Below are 23,015 nucleotides of genomic sequence, written 5' to 3'. Positions count from 1 at the left end.
TCAAACCAGCAAATTCAAATCAAAATTCAAGTACTCTATTTCTTTTGAGAATTGCCCAAAAGGCAGCTACGTTATTTCTTATTTCAATTGCTCCTCTTGCCCTGGTTTCCCCCTGCATGTCCCCCAGTTTTTCAAAGGTTTTTCCCAAGATCCAGATCAGTGCAATCCAACAGATGATGGAAATGCTCTATAACTGTACTGGCCAAAAGAGTAGCTACTAGCTACATTTGAACAGTTAAAACATGGAAAGAGTGAAAGAGAAATTGAATTGTTTAAAATTAAGAGTAAACTGAAATAGCCACATGTTAGGGACTACCACATTGGCCACTGCAGTTCTAGATCTTGTTCTCCTCTTCTCCAAGAATCATCGGCCATCCCAGTCAGTTCTAAACAGAGCTACCCAGCTGTGCCTGGGATCAGGCCCTCTGCTGCTCACGTCTACAGGACGCTCTGTGCACCAGTCGGTCCCAGGTAAAGCTGTGCTTTGACTTCTGGGCTTCCCCTGGGCTCTCCCTTCCGTCACAGCCCCGTCATCTCCCTGTCAGCCTGGTTTGCCAATCCGCCCTTTGCTCACCCCTCTCCTTGGGCTGCCAGGGCCAGTCAGCCATCCGTCTCTTCATTCTCACCGCTGCCTTCCTCCAGGCCATCCCCTCCTCGCCTGTTACAACAAGAGCCTCCCAACAAGAGATCTTCCTGCTTCTCCTGAGCCGATCTGCCAATTTTGTCTCTGGACTTGGCCAGGTTAAACTCTGATTTCATCTCTCCCTGCTCTAAAACTTCCAGTATTACACCACTGCCTGCAGGTGAAGGTCCAAAACTGGTTGGACTGGCACAGGAGAGGCCCTTTGTAAATTGGTGCTGCGCCCTCTCACCATCCGCCACCTGAAGACAGCCTATTTAATAAACAGACAGGTCCCCCATGCACGAAGCCCTCACTCTGACCTCTGGACCCCTCTCCTCAAAGTCCAGCCTCAACTCCCCCACCACCAAGCCCTCCACAACCACACTAGCCCTCGGCAGTCATTTCTCTGAATTCTGAAGGCCTTCCAGTCTGTATGACTTGTCTAGCATCTTAAGGGTCATTCAAGTGTTTTCGGAAAAGCCATGGGGCTTTGGAATAAAATGACCTGGCCATTTTACCGGCTCCATCCATAATCCCACAGGAAACCTCAAGCAAATTACTTCATTTGTTTCCTCATTTGTAAAATGATGGTAACACCACTACACCTAGAGAGAGGCCAAAAGAATAAACAAATGAAATTCTAAACAGATCAAGAACCTCGCACCATGTCAGGTACATAGCACACACGCAGGAATGGTTAGTTCGCTTCCCTCTGCCTTGCCACTCCTCATCCCCCTCAGCCTTGATAATGATGACGGTCATTTACCGAGTCCCTTCTAATGAACAGCTAGGCTTGTGCCACATGCTTCATGTGTTATTTCTGATTATTGGCCTCGTTTTACAAATAAGGATACTGAGGTCCAGAACAAGGAGCAGACATGCCCAGCGACACAGAGCTAGACCAGTAAACGGCACAGTTGACATCAACAGTCAGAACTCCACAGCCTCCCTTTTGCCAACATGAGCACAACATCTTCAGTGAAACTATGAACTCTTAGGAGTAAGTACTATACGGAGAGAAGGATTAAGTCGGTTTGGATAACAAAGCAAAAGTACCACCCTGGTCTGCACAGGCTGTGTGAGTGTGTGGCTGTCATTATTGGGTAAAGATCATGTCCTGCCCCTTTCTGAGCATCTACTAGATAAGGCTAGGAGGCGGTTTCCCTATCTCCTCATCACTGGCCCTGGCATTCCATTTCCAGCACACCAGAAGAACCTGCAAAACCATGTAAGCAAATTACTCGGCAGTTCCAACAGGCAGGATTAATGCTCCTTGATGCTGGGTACACACCACCAGGGGGCCGCCCCATGGCCTCTCTGAGTCTTAGACAAGGCAACACGTACTAGCAAGGGATTCATTCACTTTACAAGGAATCAGACTGATCCCGATCCAGTTACCCAGATCCCAAGTCAGACTGTGTTAACGATGACAATGATAGTAATATTATCATGAATAATATTAATCGCAAATACTTAAGGCTTACTGCATGTCAAGCATGGTTCTAACCTCCGTATGTATACTTAATCTTCACAACTACTCCATGAGGTAAATGGCATTATTATCTCCACTGTACAGACTGAGATAAACAGAGAGGGTAAGTAACCTGCCCAAGAACACACAAACAGTACAGACAGGATTCAAACCCAGGGCATATGGGTCAAGAGTCTGGGCTGTTAATCAAAAACTATACTAGCAGAAAAAGGTGACATGCAGAAAGCATTTCTGGCAGAGGAAATAATTCCAGCGTAGAGACATGGCATCATGAAATAAGTCATAACAAGTAGTATAAATAAGTAGACATGCAAAGTTTTGTTTGAGAAGCATCAGGGGATACAAAAGAAGAGTGTTAGGGTTAGGGCTCAAGCATTAGATTCAAACAGATGACCTGAATTCTATTTCCACAGTCACTTACCTTCTCTGAGCCTCAGTCTCTCAGTGTGAAAAACGGACATCCTCTTAGAGAACTTTTCTGTGCACATGATGAGGTCCACAGACCCACAGTAAGTGCTTGCTGCTGCTGCTAAGTCGCGTCAGTCATGTCCGACTCTGTGCAACCCCACAGACGACAACCCACCAGGCTCCTCCGTCCCTGGGGTTCTCCAGGCAAGAATACTGGAGTGGGTTGCCATTTCCCTCTCCAATTATTAAGCGCTTACTAAATGTTAACTGCCAGTGATAATAATAGTCATAATAGTAATCGATTTTTATTTATAACTACAATTTTATTGTTTAGATTTTTATTATATGTATTAAGGCCAAACTGTAAGACTTTGAATGCCATGTGGAGTTTGGATTTGACTCTTATGACCAAAGGGAACTAAATACATAGCACACACAGGGCAGAGAACTCTTGAGAGAAGCCCATAGCCCAGGGCACCCAGCATTAAAAAGAAGGAAAGAATCAATGATTCCTATTCCAACCTTGCAACCATCCCAAACAGCTGTTACTTTTTTGAAAATCAAATAACCATGCTTCTTATTCCTTTCCTTCCTTTCTTTCCACCTTCCTTCCTTTAAAAAAAAAAAAATTCCCACTATCTCATGTCTCTAGGAAAAAAAACACCATAGATTTTAACAATTCACGTGAGGAGAGGCATTTTAACAATTCACGTGAGGAGAGGCATCTCTAAAAACACATCCCAGGCCCTGCAAACCTGTAAGCCCTGGTCTCAAAGTCCAATTTTCCCCCTGTGCAAATCCAACTTGGGCTCTTGTTGTTGTTTAATCACTCAGTCATGTCCGACTCTTTGAGACCCCATGGACTGTAGCCCACCAGGCTCCTCTGTCCATGAGATTTCCGAGGCAAGAATACTGGAGTGAGTTGCCATTTCCTGCTCCAGGGGATCTTCCCAATCCAGGCATAGAACCTGCATCTCCTACATTAGCAGGTGGGCTCTTTACCACTGTGCCATCAGGGAAGCCCCCAATTCAGGTTAACAAGAACAAAGTATCACTAGCTTAGCTTCCGGGGAAAGACTACGACCGTGCAACTACTTTTTGGCCACAAGTTATAATGGTCACAGGCTGCTGGAGAGATGACTTGACTTTTTCCTCCAGGCTCTCTCTTCGCTGGCCTTCTGTGAACTGTCTGTGGTCTGGTGATAGAACTGAAAGAGAAGTGGGCAAAAGCAACCAGGAAGGGGTTGAGGGGTGGAAAGAAGCGCAGAACCCGCTTAAAGAGGAAGGGGACAGGCATCCTTCAGGCGACAAAGCACTTGAGCTAGGAACTGTTCAGGTCTTGAAGGTTCGAAGACAAGACATTTTTTGAGCACCTACTGATATACAAGGCACTGGGCTGGCATTTGGGGAGGAGACAGGATGCAAAATGATAAAAGCAGCACATTCGAGTTTGTACAAATGCAGGTGAATGAACAGCCCACAAAGATGAAAAAGCACAGAAATAATAAGCAATCAGGTCTGAAGTAAGAGGAAATGAAGGTAAGCTGGGGAAGATAAGGCTCCACAGAGGGGCTGAGGCCACGCCTGCAGGACTTAGATGTCCCACTAAAGAAGCTGAACTTTATTCTGCAGGCTACAAGGAGTGGTGCAGCATTCAAGTTCACAAACAAAATAGCAGGGCGTGATAAAAGTTACCTTCTAAGGCAAGCCCCAAGGGAAAAGGAGACCTAGGGGAAGACTTGTAAAGACAGCACTGCACTAGTTCAAGTAAAAGGATACCAGTTTCAACTACTGGGATTTAATCTCTTTAATTTTCAAAAGATTTTTAAATTGCAGGTAAAAAAATGGACCAAATTTGGTTATTAGACATGGGGAGGGAGTCAAGGATGACTGAGGTTTTTAGTGATTGTATTGACAGAAAAGAAACTGGAAGAAGGAAAGGAGTAAAGAAGAGAATGAATGTTGTAACTTGGAACAAACCAGCCTAGGAAAGGCCCTGAGGAGGGCAGCCAGTTTCTTGGAGGTGGGCATCTGCAAATCCTAAACGGGTTTCCCAGAGGAAGGTCCCCCCTAAATTAGAATTTCTCTGGTCCTATGAGACCTTCTAGGAGGCAAACTTTCACTCCTATCTTACAGACAGAAGATAGGAAAGTCAAGAGGTATGTCCAGTGTGATACTGATGTACAGTAGTGAAAATAAAAATTAAAGTAGGCCACGTAGACATACACTTTGCTCAAATCCTCAGCCTTCATACTTGGAGCTTTAGTTCACATATTACCACTGGTAAAACCTACAAGTTTGTTACAGTAGATTTTAAGTAGCAAACAAAACAAGCACTAGTGAGTGTCTATGTCTCCAGACTGTCTTTCCTCTAGTAAATATTGATGCCTCCCTCTTCCTGAACCTTCTGTCCTGTGCAAAGTGCCCCTTCTAAGGGAATGTTTGTGGGTCATCTCACTTGCTCCATGCTCCCACTGTAAAATTCCACAATAACCTGTTTTCTGAAGGAGAGAAAAGTCTTCAGGGGGTTCTCCTGTTCAAGAAACAAACACAAGGGGAAGGGAGAAGGGAACAACACAAGAAGGAAGAAAAAGGAACACAGTTCTCTTTTGTTTAAAGAAACAAAGTGAGCCCAATTAATTTGCTTAGGAGCCAGCAGGGCTTCCCACAAAGGTGGAGATGATGGGCAAGAGTTCTACGTGTAAGATAAACATCTAGGAAAATTCATTTTCTCTGTGCTAAAAGGGTATGTCAGTCACACAGATTTTACTTATTAAGAGGAGGAGGAGCAAGGAGACTGACTGATCCCAAGGGCTGTTTTTCCAACATTCTCACTGGCTTCTACCCTAGTAATCTAGGTTACCCTTTATGCTACCCTGAGTTATAAATAGCATTCATTTCCTTTCTCAGGCCACACAGACTTCAATGCTTTATTTCCTAGGTCCCAGGGAAAAAAATACCCATAGCGTATCTCATTCTGAATTTGAGTTACTACAAAGCCATCTCATTTTGAATCAACCTTGGAATCAGAAAACCACTTCAAAATACCAAAATGAGTCTGTTGCTACCATTTTGTTAAATTAGCCCAGAATAACCCCAGTGGGACTTCTGAGTGGCTGCTTCCTTTCTAGCCCATAGCTCAGAGTCCTCCAGAACACAGCTCCAGGTCTTTGTGTGTGGGATGAGGCAGGTGAATATTTCACACAATGATAGGGTGAGCACTGAGTCAGAGGCAGATTCCCCAAGGGATTTTCTGGATAAGAGCACCTTCAGTTGGCCAGACAGAAACAGGAAGGCATTTCTCTTTATTTCTTTTTAAGAAAAGAAAAAGCTACACCACAGGGCAGTTAACTAACCGAAGAAGCAGAAAGATCCCCTACTCACAACAGCTACTTGTCTGGGACCCATGCAAGGTCTTGGCACCTGAAGAGGCCAAGAGAATCAGATGAACAGGCTGTCACTCAACCAGAAGGCTTATATCTCACTTCCACATCACAACTTAGCTCAGAGATCCTGGTTTGAACCTGAGAACACTGACCCCAGACGAAAACTACCTGCATTTCACCTTTCTACAACCTCTACCAAGTTTGGCCTGACGCTCCTGAATGCAGGAAAGAGAAATCAAGGGGGAAAAAATGGACATTTTGGAGAGCTGCATCCAAGTGAGATATTTCCTTTCTCTACCAAAACAAAGGCAGGGAGTGAAAACTAGATTCACTTTGCCACCCAGATAGCTAGACCTTGACTAGCCCCACAAGGTCCTGCTCCTACTGAGCTGACCCCACACTCACTCACCTCTGTGAATCATCAGATCCCTCTCTGTCACTGTCAGCTCCTTGGAGAAGCCCTGTTTCTCCTGATGCATATCACACACAGCATGTTAAAGCAATGCTCGGGTTGGTTCCCGGAGCCATCAGGAAGTGGGTATTTTGATTATACACATATAGGAAGCACCAAATTCCGTATCTGTTTCCCGCAGGGTCTGGACTATCTGGTTCATTCAGAGGAGGCCCCGAGGGATCCCCCTACTTGTTGTAGATGACATGACTCTCCTCTGAGACCAAAGAACTCTGCAAACACAGCTACCCAAACAGAACTAGAGGTCTGCTGCCATTTCTTACCAAGTGTAACATGACCACAAGAGTCTGCGATCCCTTTGCATTCACGACCCAGCAGCAGGTAACTGCTTCAGAGCCATCCTGACTCCTCACAGAAGACCTCCCTCCACTCAGGAGAAGAAGCGCTTCAACAGGATCCGGCATGCTGGCTGAAAAGACAGAACCCACCTCTTTCTGCTGCCACCTCCCTTCACTCAGCAGAAGAAGCGCTTCAACAGGATCCGGCATGCTGGCCGAAAAGACAGAACCCACCTCTTTCTGCTGCCATCGGGCCTGTCTTCCGTCTGAATGCTGGCAGCCTCTTTCCAAGGGGCCAGGGAAGGATATGTTCTTAATCTTAAATTCTCACCTGTCCCAGTACCAGAGCCCAGAATGTCATGGAAACTGATGCAAAAGCTGTCTCAAGATGAGCACTTCACGAGCTGAGATAAGCCCATGAGACGCAAAATATCAGCACCATCGGGTGCTGTGACCGCATCTTGTGGTGGCTGCAAAGAAGGTAAAGCACACGCACGGAGGAAGTCCTTTGCTCGCTTCGTTTCCTCTCATTTTACAGACTTGTGCAATGTGTCATTCCCCACCGCCCCTCACAGTTTCCAAGCCTGGTAAGGTCAAGTGGAGCGCCGGCCCACGCTTACACAGGTATTTGACAGTTCTCTAGCAAGTGGCTGAGAAATGGGACACAAGTGGGTACTCACAGTCATGCCAAAGCTTGGACGTAACAGGAGCTGCACCGGCACACCCAGGAATAAAAAATACCAGGGCACCCTGGACAGAAAATCCAGGAGCTGGACAAAAAATACCTCCTCCCACAGCACCAGACTGACCCAAATTTCAGCCGGGGGCCTCTCACTCTCCAAAAGACAACCTTCTGCTCAACAATCGGCCTTTTGTGCTGCACAGCCTTATCCAGCAAGGGATGGGTGGGGAAAAAAACAACAAAAACCTACTCTCTTTTACCTGTAACCTCACCGTGGCCTCCAGACCCAGGGTGGACAGGGCTCTCCTGGACTCCGGGTCTGCGCAGAGTCCAATCTCTCAGAGGGGCTGAGGACCGACAGGAGAGCCAGGCAGCCCCAGTACACACACCAGTCCTCATCCAAAGGAACGCTCTGTGATGGGGAATGCACCCCCACACAAGTCAGACTCGAACGCCAGGATGGAGAAACTGAAGCTCAGAGAGGGGCAGCCACCTGCCCCGGGTCACACAGCGAAACAGGAACAGAGCTTTACTAGAACCACAATCCCGGCCTTGGGATTCCTGAATACCCGCACTGGCCCGCGCCTGCCCTCATCACGGCGGGCTGAGAACGGCTAACCCCACAGCCCTTCAGCCCCAGTGTCCCGCCTCCGTAGGGCCAGGACCTTGGTCTTCGCCCCAGGCGTCCGCCGGACATCCCCGCAGACCCCGCCCGCCCGCGGCCCGGGCCCGCCTCCGCCCCCGGCTCAAAGCCCTAGCCCAGCTTCCCACCTCCCGCCAGACCTGCAGAGTCGCGCTCTCGAGAGCCGGCGGCGGCGGACATTTCCCTGCCAGCTTCCTCAAGCTCTTCATCTCGCTGCCCGAGTCGCTCCGCCCCCCCCCGAGGGGCCCGCCCCCGCGTGCCACTCCCGCCAATCGAAGGCCGGCCTGCTCCGTAGCCCCGCCCCCAAACAGAACGAGGCCCGTCCCTGAGGCCAGGTCTCCTCCAATCCCTTTCGCGGCTTCCGAGACCGATACCTGCCTCCTCCAATTCTGGCACGCCCCGGCCAGGTGCCTGGGGCCGAATTCCAGGCTTGCGGCGTGGGCGGCTCGGGCTCTGGCTCAGTGCACCTGTATCGAGACAGCCACAGGAACTCAGGATCTGGGGTGGCTGGGTCGAAGCCTGTAGAAGGAAAAAGGAGGGAATACTGAGCCACGGGCTTGAAGAGCCTGTTCCACCTCGGCACGGTTGTCCGTCCGTGAGCAAATCGATCAGCCTCTCGGGGAGGCTCCAAGTCTGTTTCCCTCTCGCACAGGGTGCACCTGAGACTCAAATACAATAATAAATACGAAAACAAAGTGCTGTACCGAGATAGACCAGCGCCATTCCTCCGACCTGGTGGTAACTATGTGCCTAGGTCTGTGCTTCACAAGTATATTACGTCCCTGATTCCTCACAACTAATTTAAGGAGGAAGGAAACTGTTACTCCGTCGCAATGATTATCCCATGGCAACTCAGCTCAGGTGCAGTCTAAGGTGGAAGAGTGAGTGGCAGAGTGGGAATTCAAATAGATGTCAGTACTAGAGAGCCGGTTGGAGGCTTTAACTACCCATGATCTCCATCAGCAACCCTCAGGCCTCTCCAAAAAACACACTCTCTAAGTAAAAGCAGTGTGCTTGCTATGAAATACACCTCAAGAGAAGCTCCATGGTTCCCTCTTAACCAGATTGCCATTCCTCTTTCCTAGAAATTCTTGAGTCCTCTCTGCCTGTCACTCAAACCCAGGTATGCCTGACTCCCAAACACTTGCTGTTTCCTCTGCTATCCTTCCTGTCCCCCTTGTAGAACTGCATGACCCTGACCAAACTGAATTGGATTTGTAAGAACATAATAAATGAAAAGACTTGGGTTGCAGGACTGATTATGGGACTGCCAGACATGGCTTTTAAATTATTTTCAGCATTTACATGTTATTAACCCATACTGCACCTCATCTGATCCTCACAAAACTCTTGAGTATTAAGTAAGGCAAGTTCATATTTCCATTGTACAAATAATAAAGCCAAGACTTGGGAATTCCCTGGTGGTCCAGTGGTTAGGACACTGCACTTTCACTTCATGGGTTCAATCCCCAGTAGGGGAACTAAGGTTACACAAGTTGCTCAGTGCAAAATACACACAAACACACACACAACAGTAAAGCCAAGGCTCAAAGAAATTAAATATATTGTTCACATTCACAACTAGCAAGTGGCAGAGCTGGGATCTGAACCAAAATCTCTGGACTGCATGGGCTTTGGAGGTATGACTTGGGGTTCCAAACCTGGTCGTATTACTTCAATTGATGAATGACTTCAGGTAAGGGACTGTGTGTCAGTTTACTCTTATCATGTATAATACAGATACTTATACTTTAGCATTGCTCAAAAGACTCAACAGAAGAACATGGTTGTTGTATGTTGTCTGACTATTGAGAAAAATGTATGGCACACAGTAGACACTCAATTCATGTTGGCTAATTCTTTTCTCTAACTGCAACCTCTTGACCAAGGCACTTCCACTCCCTGACCTTTTGTGCTGCACATTATTCACCAAGGACTGAGTGGGAAAAACCTAGTTACTTTCACCTATAACCTCTTCTTGGACTCTGGTCCCTTTATCTATAAAATGCAAGGGTTGGGCAGGTAGATTTCCAAGAGTCGGTCGGGTCTGAGAGTCCCCTCTGACCCAATTCCTTTCTGAGGGAGTCCATCATGACAGCTACTCAGAGAACTTGAGTTAGTGTAGTTTCCTTGCTGGTCACCTCACATGTAGACCCCAGGAGCAGGGAAGAGGAGTAAGCCTAAGGGAGGAAAATCATCGACTCTTCTCTCTTTCATTCTCACAGACAGACATCAAGTTCTGTTCCTCCATTCAACAAATATTTATTAAGTGCCTACCAGGTGGTACTAATGGTAAAGAATCCGTCTGCCAATGCAGGAGACAAGAGACTTGGGTTTAATCCCTGAGTTGGGAAGATACCCTGGAGTAGGAAATGGCAACCCCCTCTAGTATTCTTGCCTGGAAAATTCCATGGACAGAGGAGCCTGGCGGCTACAATCATGGGGGCCACACAGAGTTGGACACGACAGAACACACGCACACATCTAGGCACTGCTGTAACCACAGAGGGTTAAGTGGTGAACATAACCCAAGCTCATTGTTCCCATGGCACCTGCGGGCTCATCAGTTTGATCTCTCCAGTCCATCCCTCCTTCCCATCCGCATGATGGCCCTGGTCCAAGTCTCATTTTTTATGCCTGAATCACTGCAAATACATCCCCACTGATCTCCCTGTTCGATGTTCTCCCCTTCTGCACCAGTTGCCAGAGGAATTTTCCTAACATGCAAATCCTGGCTTGTCATTCCTCGTTTTAAAACTCCATCAGCTGTCCACAGGCTATAGAAAAGTCCAAGCTCTTTGTTGATTATTTAAGACCCTTCATGTACTATCTCTGTGGGCTTCTCCTGGCTCAGCTCGCTCCACAGCCTCCTCCCACCCCAACTTCAGTCCCACCCAATGACTTGCTCTTAACTCCAAATGTCTCTTTTCCTCCTTGCTGCCTACTTGGGAGAAACTTCACTCGTCCTTTAAGTCTCCGTTTAAACAACACCTCCTACATGAAATCTTCTCTGAGCAGTTTAGATGGGATGGGTTGGCATGAGTTTAGGATGCAGGAGATCAAAACTCAAGAGGTAGGCTCTGGAGGAGACTCTCTAATCCAGTCTAATCCTGCCTCTATTGTTTATACAAGGCACTTACCCTCCCTGAACCTCAGTTTCCTCATCTGTAAGATGGAGATATAATACCTGCCTTGAAGGGTTGTGGTAAAGAAAATGAGATAATGTGCTGAAAGTTCTTCAAACAGTGTCTAATACACAATAAGTCTGTGATGAGTGTTAGCTGAGGAAATATTTTCTGAGTTCCTACTATGTGCTGGGCATTTTCACATGTATTATCTCATTTAATTCTCACAATTCCCTGAGGAACGTATTCTCTTTTTTTTTTTTCCTCCCAAATATTTATTTATTTTTGGCTGTGTTGAGTCTTTGTCCCTGCACTCAGGTCTTCTCTAGGTGCCGAGAGCAGGAAGTCCTCTCATTGCAGTGGGCAGGCTTCTCCTTGCGGGGGTTTCTCTTGTTGTAGAGCACAGGCTCTAGGGCTCTCAGCCTTCAGTAGATGGAGCAGGCAGGCTCAGTAGTGTGGTGCCAGGCTTAGTTGCCCTAAGACATGTGGGATTGAATCTGTGTCCCTTGCATTGCAAGGCAGATCCTTAACCACTGAACCACCAGGGAAGCCCCAGGATATTCCCTTTTTTTTTTGGCCTTGCTCTGCAGTCTGTGGGATTAAACCCAGGCCTTCTGCAGTGGACCTCAGAGTCTTAACTACTGAATCACCAGGGAATTCCTAGGAAGATATTCTTTACATATAGAAATCAATCAAGCAAACTCAAAAAGAGGTCAGATTTGTGGTCACCAGAGGGAGGGGTAACATGCCGGGTAGGGGGGGAGGAGGAGGGATTACATGAAGGTAGTCAAAAGGTCTAAAGCTCCAGTTATAGGATAATTAAGTACTAGGAATATGATGGGGCTTTCCTGAGTGACTCAGTGGTAAAGAATCTACCTGCCAATGCAGGAGACATAGGTTCGAGCCCTGGGTCGGGAAGATCCCCTGAAGAAGAAAATGGCAACCCACTCAAGTATTCTTGCCTAGGCAATCCCATAGACAGAAGGACTCTGGCAGACTACAGTCCATGGGGTTGCAAAGAGTCGGACATGACTTAGTGATTGAGCACACACAGAATATAATGTGCAACACGATACATCTAACTAACACTAATGTATGTTATATATGAAAGTTGTTGAGAGCAAATCATGAGTTCTCATCATGAGGAAAATATATTTTTGTCTATGTCTTTAATTTAATACCTATATGAGATGATGGATGTTCACTAAATTTATCGTGGAAATCATTTCATGAGGTATGTAAGTCCAGTCATTATGCTGTGCACCTTAAACTTACACAATGCTGTATGTTAACTAGAGCTCAATAAAACTGGAAGAAAGGGAGGGACCTCCCTGTTGGTCCAGTGGCTAGGACTCAATGCTCCCAATGCAGGGGGCCCAGGTTCGATTCCTGGTCAGGGAACTAGATCCCACATGCTGCAATGAAGATGAAAGATCCAGGGTGCCACAACTAAGACCAGTGCAGCCAAATAAATATCTTTTCAAAAAACTGGAAGGAAAAAAAAATGTCTGCAAAACCAAGGTTCAGAGAGGGGAGATGGTGTGCCCAAAGTCACACGGTTAAGGACCAGCAAAGACAGGTTTAAAATGCAAGAGGTCATATAGCTTCAAAGTCCATACTCTTGACTGTTATAACTATCATTACTTTTTAAAATAAACCTTATCAAATACTTTCTTTTTCTTTTTCTTCAAGATATTGTTCATTTGTATTATTTTGTGCACTATCCATCTCCTCTGCTCAGTTTTCTATCAGAGCATTTATCTTCTAAAGAATTCATTTTTGATGCAGATATACTGAAGGCTTTTTGTGTTTATGCAGGCAAAGGTATCAATCAAGAACTATAAAGTATTATTGCTTCTCATACAACTACCAATGATAATCATAAAACAAGGTATCCTTATTAGTTGAAGCTTTGGAGATGAATTTCCTACTGCTTAGAGAATCAATCCTTTAACTCAGCACTCAAGGTTCTATAATTTTGTTTCCTTTTTCGCACACTCCCCTGTTTGCATCCAGCCAGTCCACTTCCTGCACACCAGGCAAATGAAGCTGGAGGGGCCAGACATTCAGGCTCCGTGATGAGACCGCAATAGAAAGGGAGCCCTCCCCCTCCCCCCTCCACCCCCACCTCCGCCATTTCTGCAGAACAAAGATGCTGGCTAGAAAAGAAAGAAGTAGCAGTGCTGGGTAAACAGCCAAGCTCCAGCACCTGGTGGCTTGAATTTGCATGCTCTCTGACTGATCATCTGCTCCGAACAGAACTCTCCTTTACCTGCCTGGCTAATCTCCTAGTCTAAACAAATTCTCCCCTAGAGGCCACTAACCTCTCCCTGCTAATGCAAAGCTAGACCATTTTCTCAGTTGCAGTGGGGCACAGGATTCAAGAGCAGACCTGCCTTGGTTCTAGTTGTCATTGGAAGAGAGAGGGAAGATGGGCCTCCAGAAGCTGCTGATCTTGCTAGTTTACAGAAGACTCTGTATCAGAATCACACCTCACCCCATTCAGCCCTGCTCAGAGCGAGGAGGGCAAAGGGGCCCTGCTGGAGTTAAAACTCAGATCCAGAAAGGGGAAAACAGAAATGCAAACATCCTGGCCAGCTGGTGACCTGGGGGCACTGTGGCCTCATGCCAATAGTTTTAAGAGGGCACAGAAGCTGTGGAGTGTGAGTTCAAAGTGTGCAAAGTCAACTGGTGGTGGGGAGGTCAATGCCCAGCCACCCCTTCCCTCTCCCCGCCACAGGGAGCCTGGGGTCTCACCTACCTGGACAGGCCCTGGCGACTTCCTGGAGGAACGTTCTGGTGTGTGAACCAAAGGGGAGCTGGAATAGGAGGCTGAGCTCTGCTGTGTCCAGCTGGACAGTGACATCTGAACCTGTGCAGGGGAAGCAGGACATGAGCTCTTGGTTTCTGAGATGCTAAGGTGCATCTTTGGGCTGGAGCCCCCAGAAGGGAGTGTCAGCAGCCCAAGCTCCCAAAGCCCCTTTGACCCTTAAGCAATTGACTTGTAGGTCAACTTAATGACTTGCTCGGAGAAGGCAATGGCACTCCACTCCAGTACCCTTGCCTGGAAAATCCCATGGACAGAGGAGCCTGGTAGGCTGCAGTCCATGGGGTCACTAAGAGTCGGACACCACTGAGCGACTTCACTTTCACTTTTCACTTTCATGCATTGAAGAAGGAAATGGCAACCCACTCCAGTATTCTTGCCTAGAGAATCCCAGGGATGGAGGAGCCTGGTAGGCTGCTGTCTATGGGGTCGCACAGAGTTGGACACGACTGAAGCGACTTAGCAGCAGCAACAGCAATGACTGTTGCTGGGACAATAGGGAGCCCTTTGTACCCCCAGCTCCAAATTAACATCACCCTCAGTCTACAAGAGGGGCTTGATCTAGGCTCTGAAAAGCCAGTAAGCCTTGCCACAGCCTCCTGGATGGTGCTTGCTTCTTGGAAGAAGAGCTATGACGAACCTAGATAGCATATTGAAAAGCCGAAACACTACTTTGCCAACAAAGGTCCATCTAGTCAAAGCTGTGGTTTTTCCAGTAGTCATGTATGGATGTGAGAGTTGGACCATAAAGAAAGCTAAATGCCAAAGAACTGATGCTTTTGAACTGTGGTGTTGGAGAAGACTCTTTTTTTTTTTTTGGAGAAGACACTTGAGAGTCCCTTGGACAGCAAGGAGATCAAACAAGTCCATCCTAAAGGAAGTCAGTTCTGAATATTCCTTGGAAGGACTGATGCTGAAGCTGAAGCTTCAATATATTGGCCACCTGATTTGAAGGACTAACTCATTGGAAAAGACCCTGATGCTGGGAAGGATTGAAGGCAAGAGGAGAAGGGGACGACAGAGGATGAGATGGCTGGATGGCATCACCAACTTGACAGATGTGAGTTTGAGCAAGCTCCAGGAGTTGGTGATGGACAGGGAAGCCTGGCATGCTGCAGTCCATGGGGTAAAAAAGAGTCGGACATGACTGAGCAACTGAACTGAACAGTCTAACAAAGAAGATAGATATTAAACAGGTCACTATAGATAATTAGGGGCTTCCCAGGTGGCGCTAGTGGTAAAGAACCCACTTGCCAATGTAGGAGACTTAAGTGACGTAGGTTTGATCCCTGGGTTGGGAAGATCCCCTGGAGGAGGGCATGGCAATCCACTCCAGTATTCTTGCCTGGAGAATCCATGGACAGAGGAGCCTGGTGGGCTACATAGTAAAGAGTCTGACATGACTGAAGTGACTTGGCATAGCACATAAGTAATTAAATCACTGTGAATGACAGAGAGGTGGCAAGGATGAGAAAAAGGAACGTGTGTGAGGTCCACTCTCAGGATACAGACAATCTCAGGAGTTCAACAAAGGCTTTCTGGGGAAACAGTGTGAAGTGAGGCCCTGAAGGAGAGAGGGCTTTGAGGAGGAGGGAGCGCATGCGCAGGGGCTCCGTGGTGAAAACTTGTCACATGCAAGGTGCTTGGGAAGCAGAGGGTTCCAAGCAGGCAGGGAAGACAGCGACCGGACTGATGAGCGGGGCTAATACTGCAGGGTCTTGTGTGCCACAGTGAGGTGATGAGAGGGTGCTCTTCACCCCACTCCTCTCTTTGCGGATCCTGTGCCTGTGGACCCAATTTAGACTGAAGGAGCCACTCACCAAGAATGTAGAGCTCACCATCCGGGGTCACTGCAGGGAGGGAAAGGAAAAGGCCCTGAGCCATTGAGCATCATCCTTGCTCCCACCGCCCCACCCCCAACAAGGGCAGAAATGACCTGGGAGCCCCAGGGAGAGGGATCATCCCCTCCCGCCCACTGTGGCACCTTCTTCCAGCGTGAAATCCCGAGTGACTGGCACAATCTGGTCCAAGGAGACGTCGTCCCCGGTAATGGCCATCCTCCGGTGCGTATACAGAAAGAGACTGAGGGCAGGAAGCAGAGTGAGGATGGGGGCACGTGGCCGCCCCTCAGGTCCACCGTGGAAGCCTCAGGGTGTTCAGCTCGCGTTTCCTCCTTGGGCCCTGGGGCTGTGCTCAGGCCTCTCTGCACATGGTGCCCAGCAGACACGGATGGGTCATCAAGGCTGAATTTGCCTTACTTGGGGGAACCCCGCTTTGTTCGTAAACCCTGTGCATAATCTCCCCTTTGTGCATTCTAGCACTGTGTGTGACAAGAACAGGGCAATCCTCGCCTCCTCCTCTCCCTCCCTGAACCTCTGCTTTTCCATCTGTAAAGGAAGGGTGATGGGTTCAAAAACGTGTACGGCTCCTCCTTCCCAGATCTGAGACCCTGAGGCTCACTTTTCAGCTTTTTGATCATTATTCTCGCTCTGTTTCTGAGTAATAGGTGGGTGTTACTAGTAACATTTATGGAGCCCTTTTTATGTGCTTCAAAGCATTTTAACTACTTTATATGCAGTAACTCATTTTAATCTTCAGTTTGGACACATTGAGGTTTGCTCAAGAGGTAACAAATCTTGGATTTGAATCCAAGACAGTCAGGCCACAGGGTTCAAGATCTGGAGCAGTATGTTAACCTCAAGAAGTTTCTCATCAAATTTTGAGGACTATATGAGCTAATAATACATAGGGCTGGGCATATAGTATTCAGAAACTATTAACTATCATTATTATAATTATTTTAGAAGCCTCAGACTCTGTCCTAAAGGGTTTGAAATCCAGCTGGAGGGACGATGGAAAATAATAAACCCCAGGGCCAGATAGGCAAGGCCCAACCCCATCACTTACGCGTGTTCCTGGCCACCACGCCCTGGACGGTAGCGCACGAGTCCCAGAAGGCGGCTCTGCCTGCTGTCACCTTCACACAGCACACCTTGCACCGCCTGCTGCTCAGGGTCAAGGCAAACGGAAAGGAAACCTGCTTCCAGGCCTCGCCCAACCCAGCCCGCCCACGAGCCTTGCCCTGGCTTGCTCTGTCCTCACCCATGCAGGTTTACTGTGTGACCCTGGGCAGGTCACTTCACCTCTCTGACCCTTCCTCATCTGCGAAATAGGGATAACAATCCCCAGCTTCACAGGGGGTGGGAGGATAACTGAGTATTTAAAGCACAAGGCAGAGAGTCCAGAACTGAGTACTTAGTAAGTACTGGTCTCCTCCCCCCACCCCGCCCCCCCGGCAAAGAGAGAGGGAGGCAACCAGAAAGACACGTGGGCACCTGCCATCCCACTTCCCAAGCCCAGGCAGGGAGGCCCTGGGGCTGGGAGTTGCAGACTGCAGGGAAGGATATGATGACGCAATGTTCCCCATCAGCCAGGGTCTCCTGGATGGCCACTGACTGGTCCATGCCGGCCCCTGCTGAGCGGACACACCCTAGGAAAGGGCAGAAGGGAGGCTCTTTAGGTCAACACGTCACCCGGGATGTGATGGAGTTGCCTCTGAGGACCACAGGCAGGGAGGACGGACTCTGCTGGAGGAGGCCCCATCCTCTCCCTCCCTCTCCGCCTTTGCCATCCTTTCCCTCTGGTGGGAAATGCAATTAGCTATGCCGTCCTCTGTCCTGAAGGGCATCCAGTCACTCCTTAGTGGGGTCCAGTCTACTTGCTGGACGTGCGGTGCCCTGTCCCGTTACCGGAGAGGAGGATACGGTCTTTATGGCTCCAGGATGGGGGCTCTGCCTCCCTTTCGGGGGAGCAGTATTAGTTCTGCTAGCAGCTGTCTGGGAGGTGTCAGGGGTGTATCTGCATGTATCTCGGGAAGGGAGTGTCTCATTCTGGACCAGGACTCCAGTCCGGTCCCTCTTTCCTTGGAGATGGGCAAGTGTCCCGTTACTCCTTGGCCCTCCCGCAGCCCAGCAGGCCACATTGCATCAGCCAAAGGCCGGGGGTGTCCGGTTCTGACAGCCTCAGGACAGGGCACCCAGCCCTCAGCTTGCCCAGTCCCTCCTGCGCAGCCCTGCCCTGGCTTCCCTGCTCCGCACTCACTCCTGGCCCCCTGCTATTGCCGCCTACCTCCTGAGCTGTCACCGCTGCTGGGTGTGCGGAACCTCGGCCGGGACCCGGTCAATGACTACATTTCCCAGCAGCCCCTACGCCACACGGAGGTCAGCCAGCCTGCAAGTCCCAGCATGCTGTGCCCATGTGGAGGGGAGGGGGCTGCCCTCCACCCTGCCCCCTGTTAACTCCTTAAGTCCTGTGGTACCCTCGACTCGCTATTCTGGAAAGCTTTTCCTCAGGACTGCCCTCGACATCCTCAGCCCTCGAGCGGCCAGAGTTCCTCGTCCAGGACCCGGAAGGAAGATGGTCACCTTAAGGGAAAACGTTTTCTCAGTTTCATCCTCAGCTCCTTGCACTCCAGGCAGGCCGACACTGGAACACTTCTTCCCCAGGGGTCTGTCCTGTGCTAGCTTCAGGGAGGACAGCACTGTGAGGTACCACATACCCCCATTTTCCAGGTGGAGAAGCTGAGACTCAGAGAGATTAAGCATTCTGATCAAGGGCTAGCAACTGAAACGTGTGGCTCCAACTTCCATGCTATGGACACTGCCGCACACAGCCACATGTCCCCGCTTAGCCTCAGCAGGGGTGTGTGACAGGACCAGCCCGTCCTGCCTGCCTCATGGGGCTGTGTGGGGAAAAGGGAGGCAACGTGCGTTGTCAAGGGTGTGACCGTGTTCGTGTGCAGCGCCTGTGCTGAGGCCCCATCCTCTCTCCTCGGCAGGAGAGACATCAAGGGAAGGGGACCCCGTTCAGCTCTCATGAGAGCGAGAGCCTGCTCTTTGTTGTTTTCCAGCCCTTTCCCCTGATTCACTGGCCACTGGGCAAGGCTTTCCTCCCTGGGGGCCTGCCCTTCTCCACCTAAGATAAGGAGGCTGCTCTAGATGGACAGAAGGGCCAGCTCAGATTAGGGTGTCCAGCACCAGTCTCTTCCAGCCTGTTGGCCACTTCACTAAGCTGTAAGCTCCCTGAGGACAGGCTGTATCTTTTCCTTATCACCCCAGTGTAGTTTCTGGCACACAATTTGACCCTGAGAACATGTTTATTGAGTTACTGAGTTATCTTAATGAGTACTTTTTCTCTTAAGCTCTGACCCAAACTGAAGGGTCAATGCTGGGGAAGGAGTGACCGTGTGACTTCTAGTCCATTCCCCATCCTTTTTCCCTATGCTCAGAGTTGCTGCCCTAGTGACCGGTTTGAATAAGTAAATCTCTTCCAGAAAAAGTAACTTCTTCCCAATTTTCTTTCCCTAGAAATATCCATAGCACAAATGGAGCTCAAGTTTATTTGAATTTGGTTTCAAAGCTGGGTTGAGGACGAGGGGAAAGGGGATTGATTCAGACCCTTTGAGATAAAGAGGGCAGAGGTCACTTCAGGAAATCAGGGGAACCCCAATTCCAGCCCCCCTCTTTGTGTCAAAGTCTGGGGAGGATCAGGGAAAAGTGGACAGGGACGAGCACTTTGTTTTTTCACTTCTGCTTTTTTTTTTTGACCTCACAGAGGAATCTTAGTTCCCCAACCACGGATCACACTTGCACCCCCAGCACTGGAAGAGCAGAGTCTTAACTACTGGACTATCAGGGAAGTCCCACAACTGGGCACCTTTTACAGATAAAGAAACTGCCCTGTAGGACTTTGGGGTTCTAGTACTTGATAGGGATCAGACAAGAGATTGTTCTGTTTTACCAGGCAAAACTCCAGCCTGCCCCTTTGGAGGGCATCAGGTTCAGGCCTAGGCCCTAGGAACCTCTAGCACAGAGCTTCAGTCTTGATAAATCCCTTTCACAAAAGATAGAGTCACAGGAATCAGAGCTGGCGGTGGGCCTGGCAACTTCCAGGGCCTAAAGGGTCTTCCTGCCTGCTGCTCCCTGACTCAGCCTGGCCTAGCTAGAGGAGCAGGACCAGGAGCAGGGCAGAGTGGAGGAGCAGCAGCCCCAGCCAGGGTCCCATGCAGGGGGCTCCTGGCAGCCCCTGGTGCTGCCTCATTGAAATGGAGGTTCCCATCCAGCTGGAGGCAGATGCCACAGGCCGAGGCTTGGCAGCACTCTTGGTAGCTGTGCTGAGCCACAGCCCTGTGACATCTGGGGGTCCCTGTCATGCAGGCCTGGCTGCACCCTGCAGTGTGGCCTGAGCTGGATTGTTTCAGCTACAAGAAAAGATGGGACTATCCATCCTCCCCTTGCCTTTGTCCCCCATTCACAGAGGCAAAAGATGTTAAGTGGGGGGACTTCCCTGGTGGTCCAGTGGCTAAGACTCCATGCTTCCAATGCAGGGGGCCAGGATTCAATCCCTGGTAAGGGAACTAGAGGCCACATGCCACAACTAAGGCCAGATGCAGCCAAATAAATAAATATTGAAAAAAAAAAGTTAAGTGGGGCTGTGGGCCGAGCTGAACTTCATTGGGCAGCTGGCTCCCAGCCAGCCAGTCCCCAGAGAACATACAACACAATCAGAAACAAGGGGGCATGTCATGAGGACTTGGAGGATTCCAGCTGCTATCCTGGATTTCAGCATCATGTGGAGCTAAGAGGGGTCCAGCAGCCTGGTCCCCAGCAGGTCTAGCTCCAGCTGGATTCAGCTGCTGACCCCCCTCTGTCCAGGCAGGAGGAGGCCTGCAGTTCTAAGGGAGGGCAGCTCGACCTTGACGACCTTGACGTACTCTGGGGCCCCACCTCACAGAAGTGCAGGCCCTCAGGGCACTCTATCCTTTGAAGCAGTCACTGCCTTGGCAGGAGAAGGTGGGACAGGGTTTCCTCTAGAAGAGAAAGTGAAAGAAGAGTGGCAGATGGGGAGCCCTGTGAATTCTGGACTGTGGCGGGGGCTGGCTGCCTGTCTCACTGGCCTCAGCCACTATGCCCATTCCTGACTCCACCACCCGGAGCAGGCAGGTGTGGGCAGACACTCACGTTTTTGGGGGGAGTTGGAGGGGTGATGGTCACCAGGAGTGAAGTGGGAAGCGGCTTGTCCTCTGGGATGATCAGGTGGCCCAGGCCTGGGAGCAGAGCAGGGCTGCCTAGGGAAGTGCAGTGACACATCTGCTGGGGGACAGGTCCTCTGCGAAGTCCCCACCCCTGCCCCAAGGGGAGAGCATCCTGTGTGTGGATGTCACGACCTGAAACTGTCACATCTCTGCCACCTGGAGCGGCACAGGAACTGCTTTACAGTGGGGTGGGGTGGGCCGGGGAGTTAGGGTTACGGGAAATCCTGAAGGGGAGGGTAATGGGGGAGGAGGGTAGACCTCAAAGCTAAGGGGTAGCCTGACAAGGTTGAGAGTTGGGGTGTTGATAGAGGTTGGGAAGGTTGGTGAGAACAGCTCAGCTTTGGAGGCCTGTCAAAGGGTGGGACTCAGAGCTGGGCATTAGTGAGTGGGCAAGGCTCAGGTAGGGTGGGGCTCTGAACTTACGGGGCCAACGGGAGGAAGGGCTCTGAGTTGAAGGAGCACAGAGGAGGGGTTCAGATCTGCAGGTTGGGGGGCGCTGTCTCACTTGAGACGAACTGGGTGAGCGCCAGGCAGAGGGGCCACCGCTGCAGCCTTGCGGAGAGCAGGGTCAGGGCTGGAGTTTGCTGGCCTGCAGGCAAGGGCTGAGACCGGTTTCATCTCTCCCCTCACAACAGGCTGCACTGAGTCGTGTGTTGCAGTGTTGAGTAGGGTCAGTTGGGTGAAGAGAGAGTCTGCAAGTTCAGGAGCAGCCAGTTCAGGAGGGGCCAGCTGGTCCTGGACTGTGACTCAGCTTCTCAGGGCAATCCAAACAGTGACTCCTCTCTCTCCAGCCTTTGTATCTCCCTCCCAGAACCTTACTGGAGGTACCTGGATGCCAGCACCCCTCCAGCCCTGCAGCAGCTTCTCCTGGCAGCATCCTGCCTAGGCCCTACAGCAGCCCTGCCCCACACCTTACAGTAGTTCTCCCCTGGGCTACACTCTTGCTGTTCCGTTGGAGAGCAGTGCCTCCTGGGAGCATGCCTCTCGGAAGCAGTGGAAGCTATGGCATGTCTGTGGGGGGGTTTGAACGCTGTGGCCCTATTCCCGCAGGAGAAGGCATCCAGGAGGCTCTCTCCTCTTCTGTCCGCTGCTTTGTTGCTTACTTGGACAGAAGGCGGTGGGGTGCGCGGAGTGCAGAGCTAGCTTCTCACCAGGTGGTGGTTCTGGGCTACTAGTAAGACCTGCAGGAGGACTAGTAGGAAGAAAAGGAGAGAAGACCACTGCAGGAAGTAATCAGCTCCAGAGTCAAGGTTAAGGGGGGGTCACTCCACAGTTAAGTCAAAAAGGTCATAACATAAGGGAAAAAAGAAGGGGCAGTGTCAGGGCACAGCAGTACTGACAGGTTAGGGTCAGTTACAGGGACCGGGAAAGGCTGGTGTCCCTGGGCTGTAGACAGTTACCTCTGAGCAAAGCAGCCTGATGGCTACTACTGGTCACAGACATCTCTAACTATGTACTCCAGAGCCCGAGAGAGTGAAGGACCAGTCCTGGGCAGCCCAGGGGAGGGCTGCAAATGGAGGTTCCCATATTGGACCATGCAGATGAGTAAACTAAGGCTGGGAGCAGCAGGGGGATTCTTATATGGAATAAAGGTCCTGGGGGCTGGGCTTTCGCTTCCTGCAAGTCATATTATTGGTGATATTGAGGCTGGCACAAAGGGGCCTGCAGCCCAGTAACAGCCCCTCTGAGAGTAAATGTTGTTGGCATGGCAACAGCAACATCCCAAGCCCGAGGGGACATAGAGCTGGAGCAGGTGCAGTGACAGGAAATAAACACCCGCTGCCTCTGATCTGGCCTCATTTGCCTGTGACATCAGAAGATGCTAGGGTGGGGAGTAGAGGGTGATAGGCTTCCTCAGAACCCAGGGCAGGAAAATGCTGGGTCACAGAAAGAGTCGAAAGTCAGGATTCCTTTGTCCAGATTCTTCAGGGTTCTAATCAGAGCTGAGCCAAGGACAGGAGGTAGCTCTCAGACCCTGGGTAGCTGA

General features: G+C 49.9%; 1 protein-coding gene across 1 annotated transcript in view; it reads right to left on the bottom strand.

Annotated features, from left to right (window-relative positions):
• INPP5B (inositol polyphosphate-5-phosphatase B) overlaps positions 1-21,051 on the bottom strand; it is a 56,114-nt gene extending 35,063 nt beyond the window's left edge. The window contains 9 exon segments of the mRNA XM_020880185.2: positions 8,124-8,222; positions 8,225-8,305; positions 8,308-8,502; positions 13,870-13,980; positions 15,756-15,785; positions 15,920-16,017; positions 16,843-16,937; positions 17,343-17,425; positions 20,955-21,051. Coding sequence (XP_020735844.2) covers positions 8,124-8,222; positions 8,225-8,305; positions 8,308-8,502; positions 13,870-13,980; positions 15,756-15,785; positions 15,920-16,017; positions 16,843-16,937; positions 17,343-17,399 — 766 coding nt within the window. The 5' untranslated portion in view covers positions 17,400-17,425; positions 20,955-21,051.
• Between the last annotated feature and the right edge of the window lie 1,964 nt (positions 21,052-23,015).

The sequence above is a fragment of the Odocoileus virginianus genome, chromosome 5, assembly GCF_023699985.2.
Source record: "Odocoileus virginianus isolate 20LAN1187 ecotype Illinois chromosome 5, Ovbor_1.2, whole genome shotgun sequence".
NCBI lineage: Eukaryota > Metazoa > Chordata > Mammalia > Artiodactyla > Cervidae > Odocoileus > Odocoileus virginianus.
This window is presented reverse-complemented; position numbering and strand designations above follow the sequence as displayed.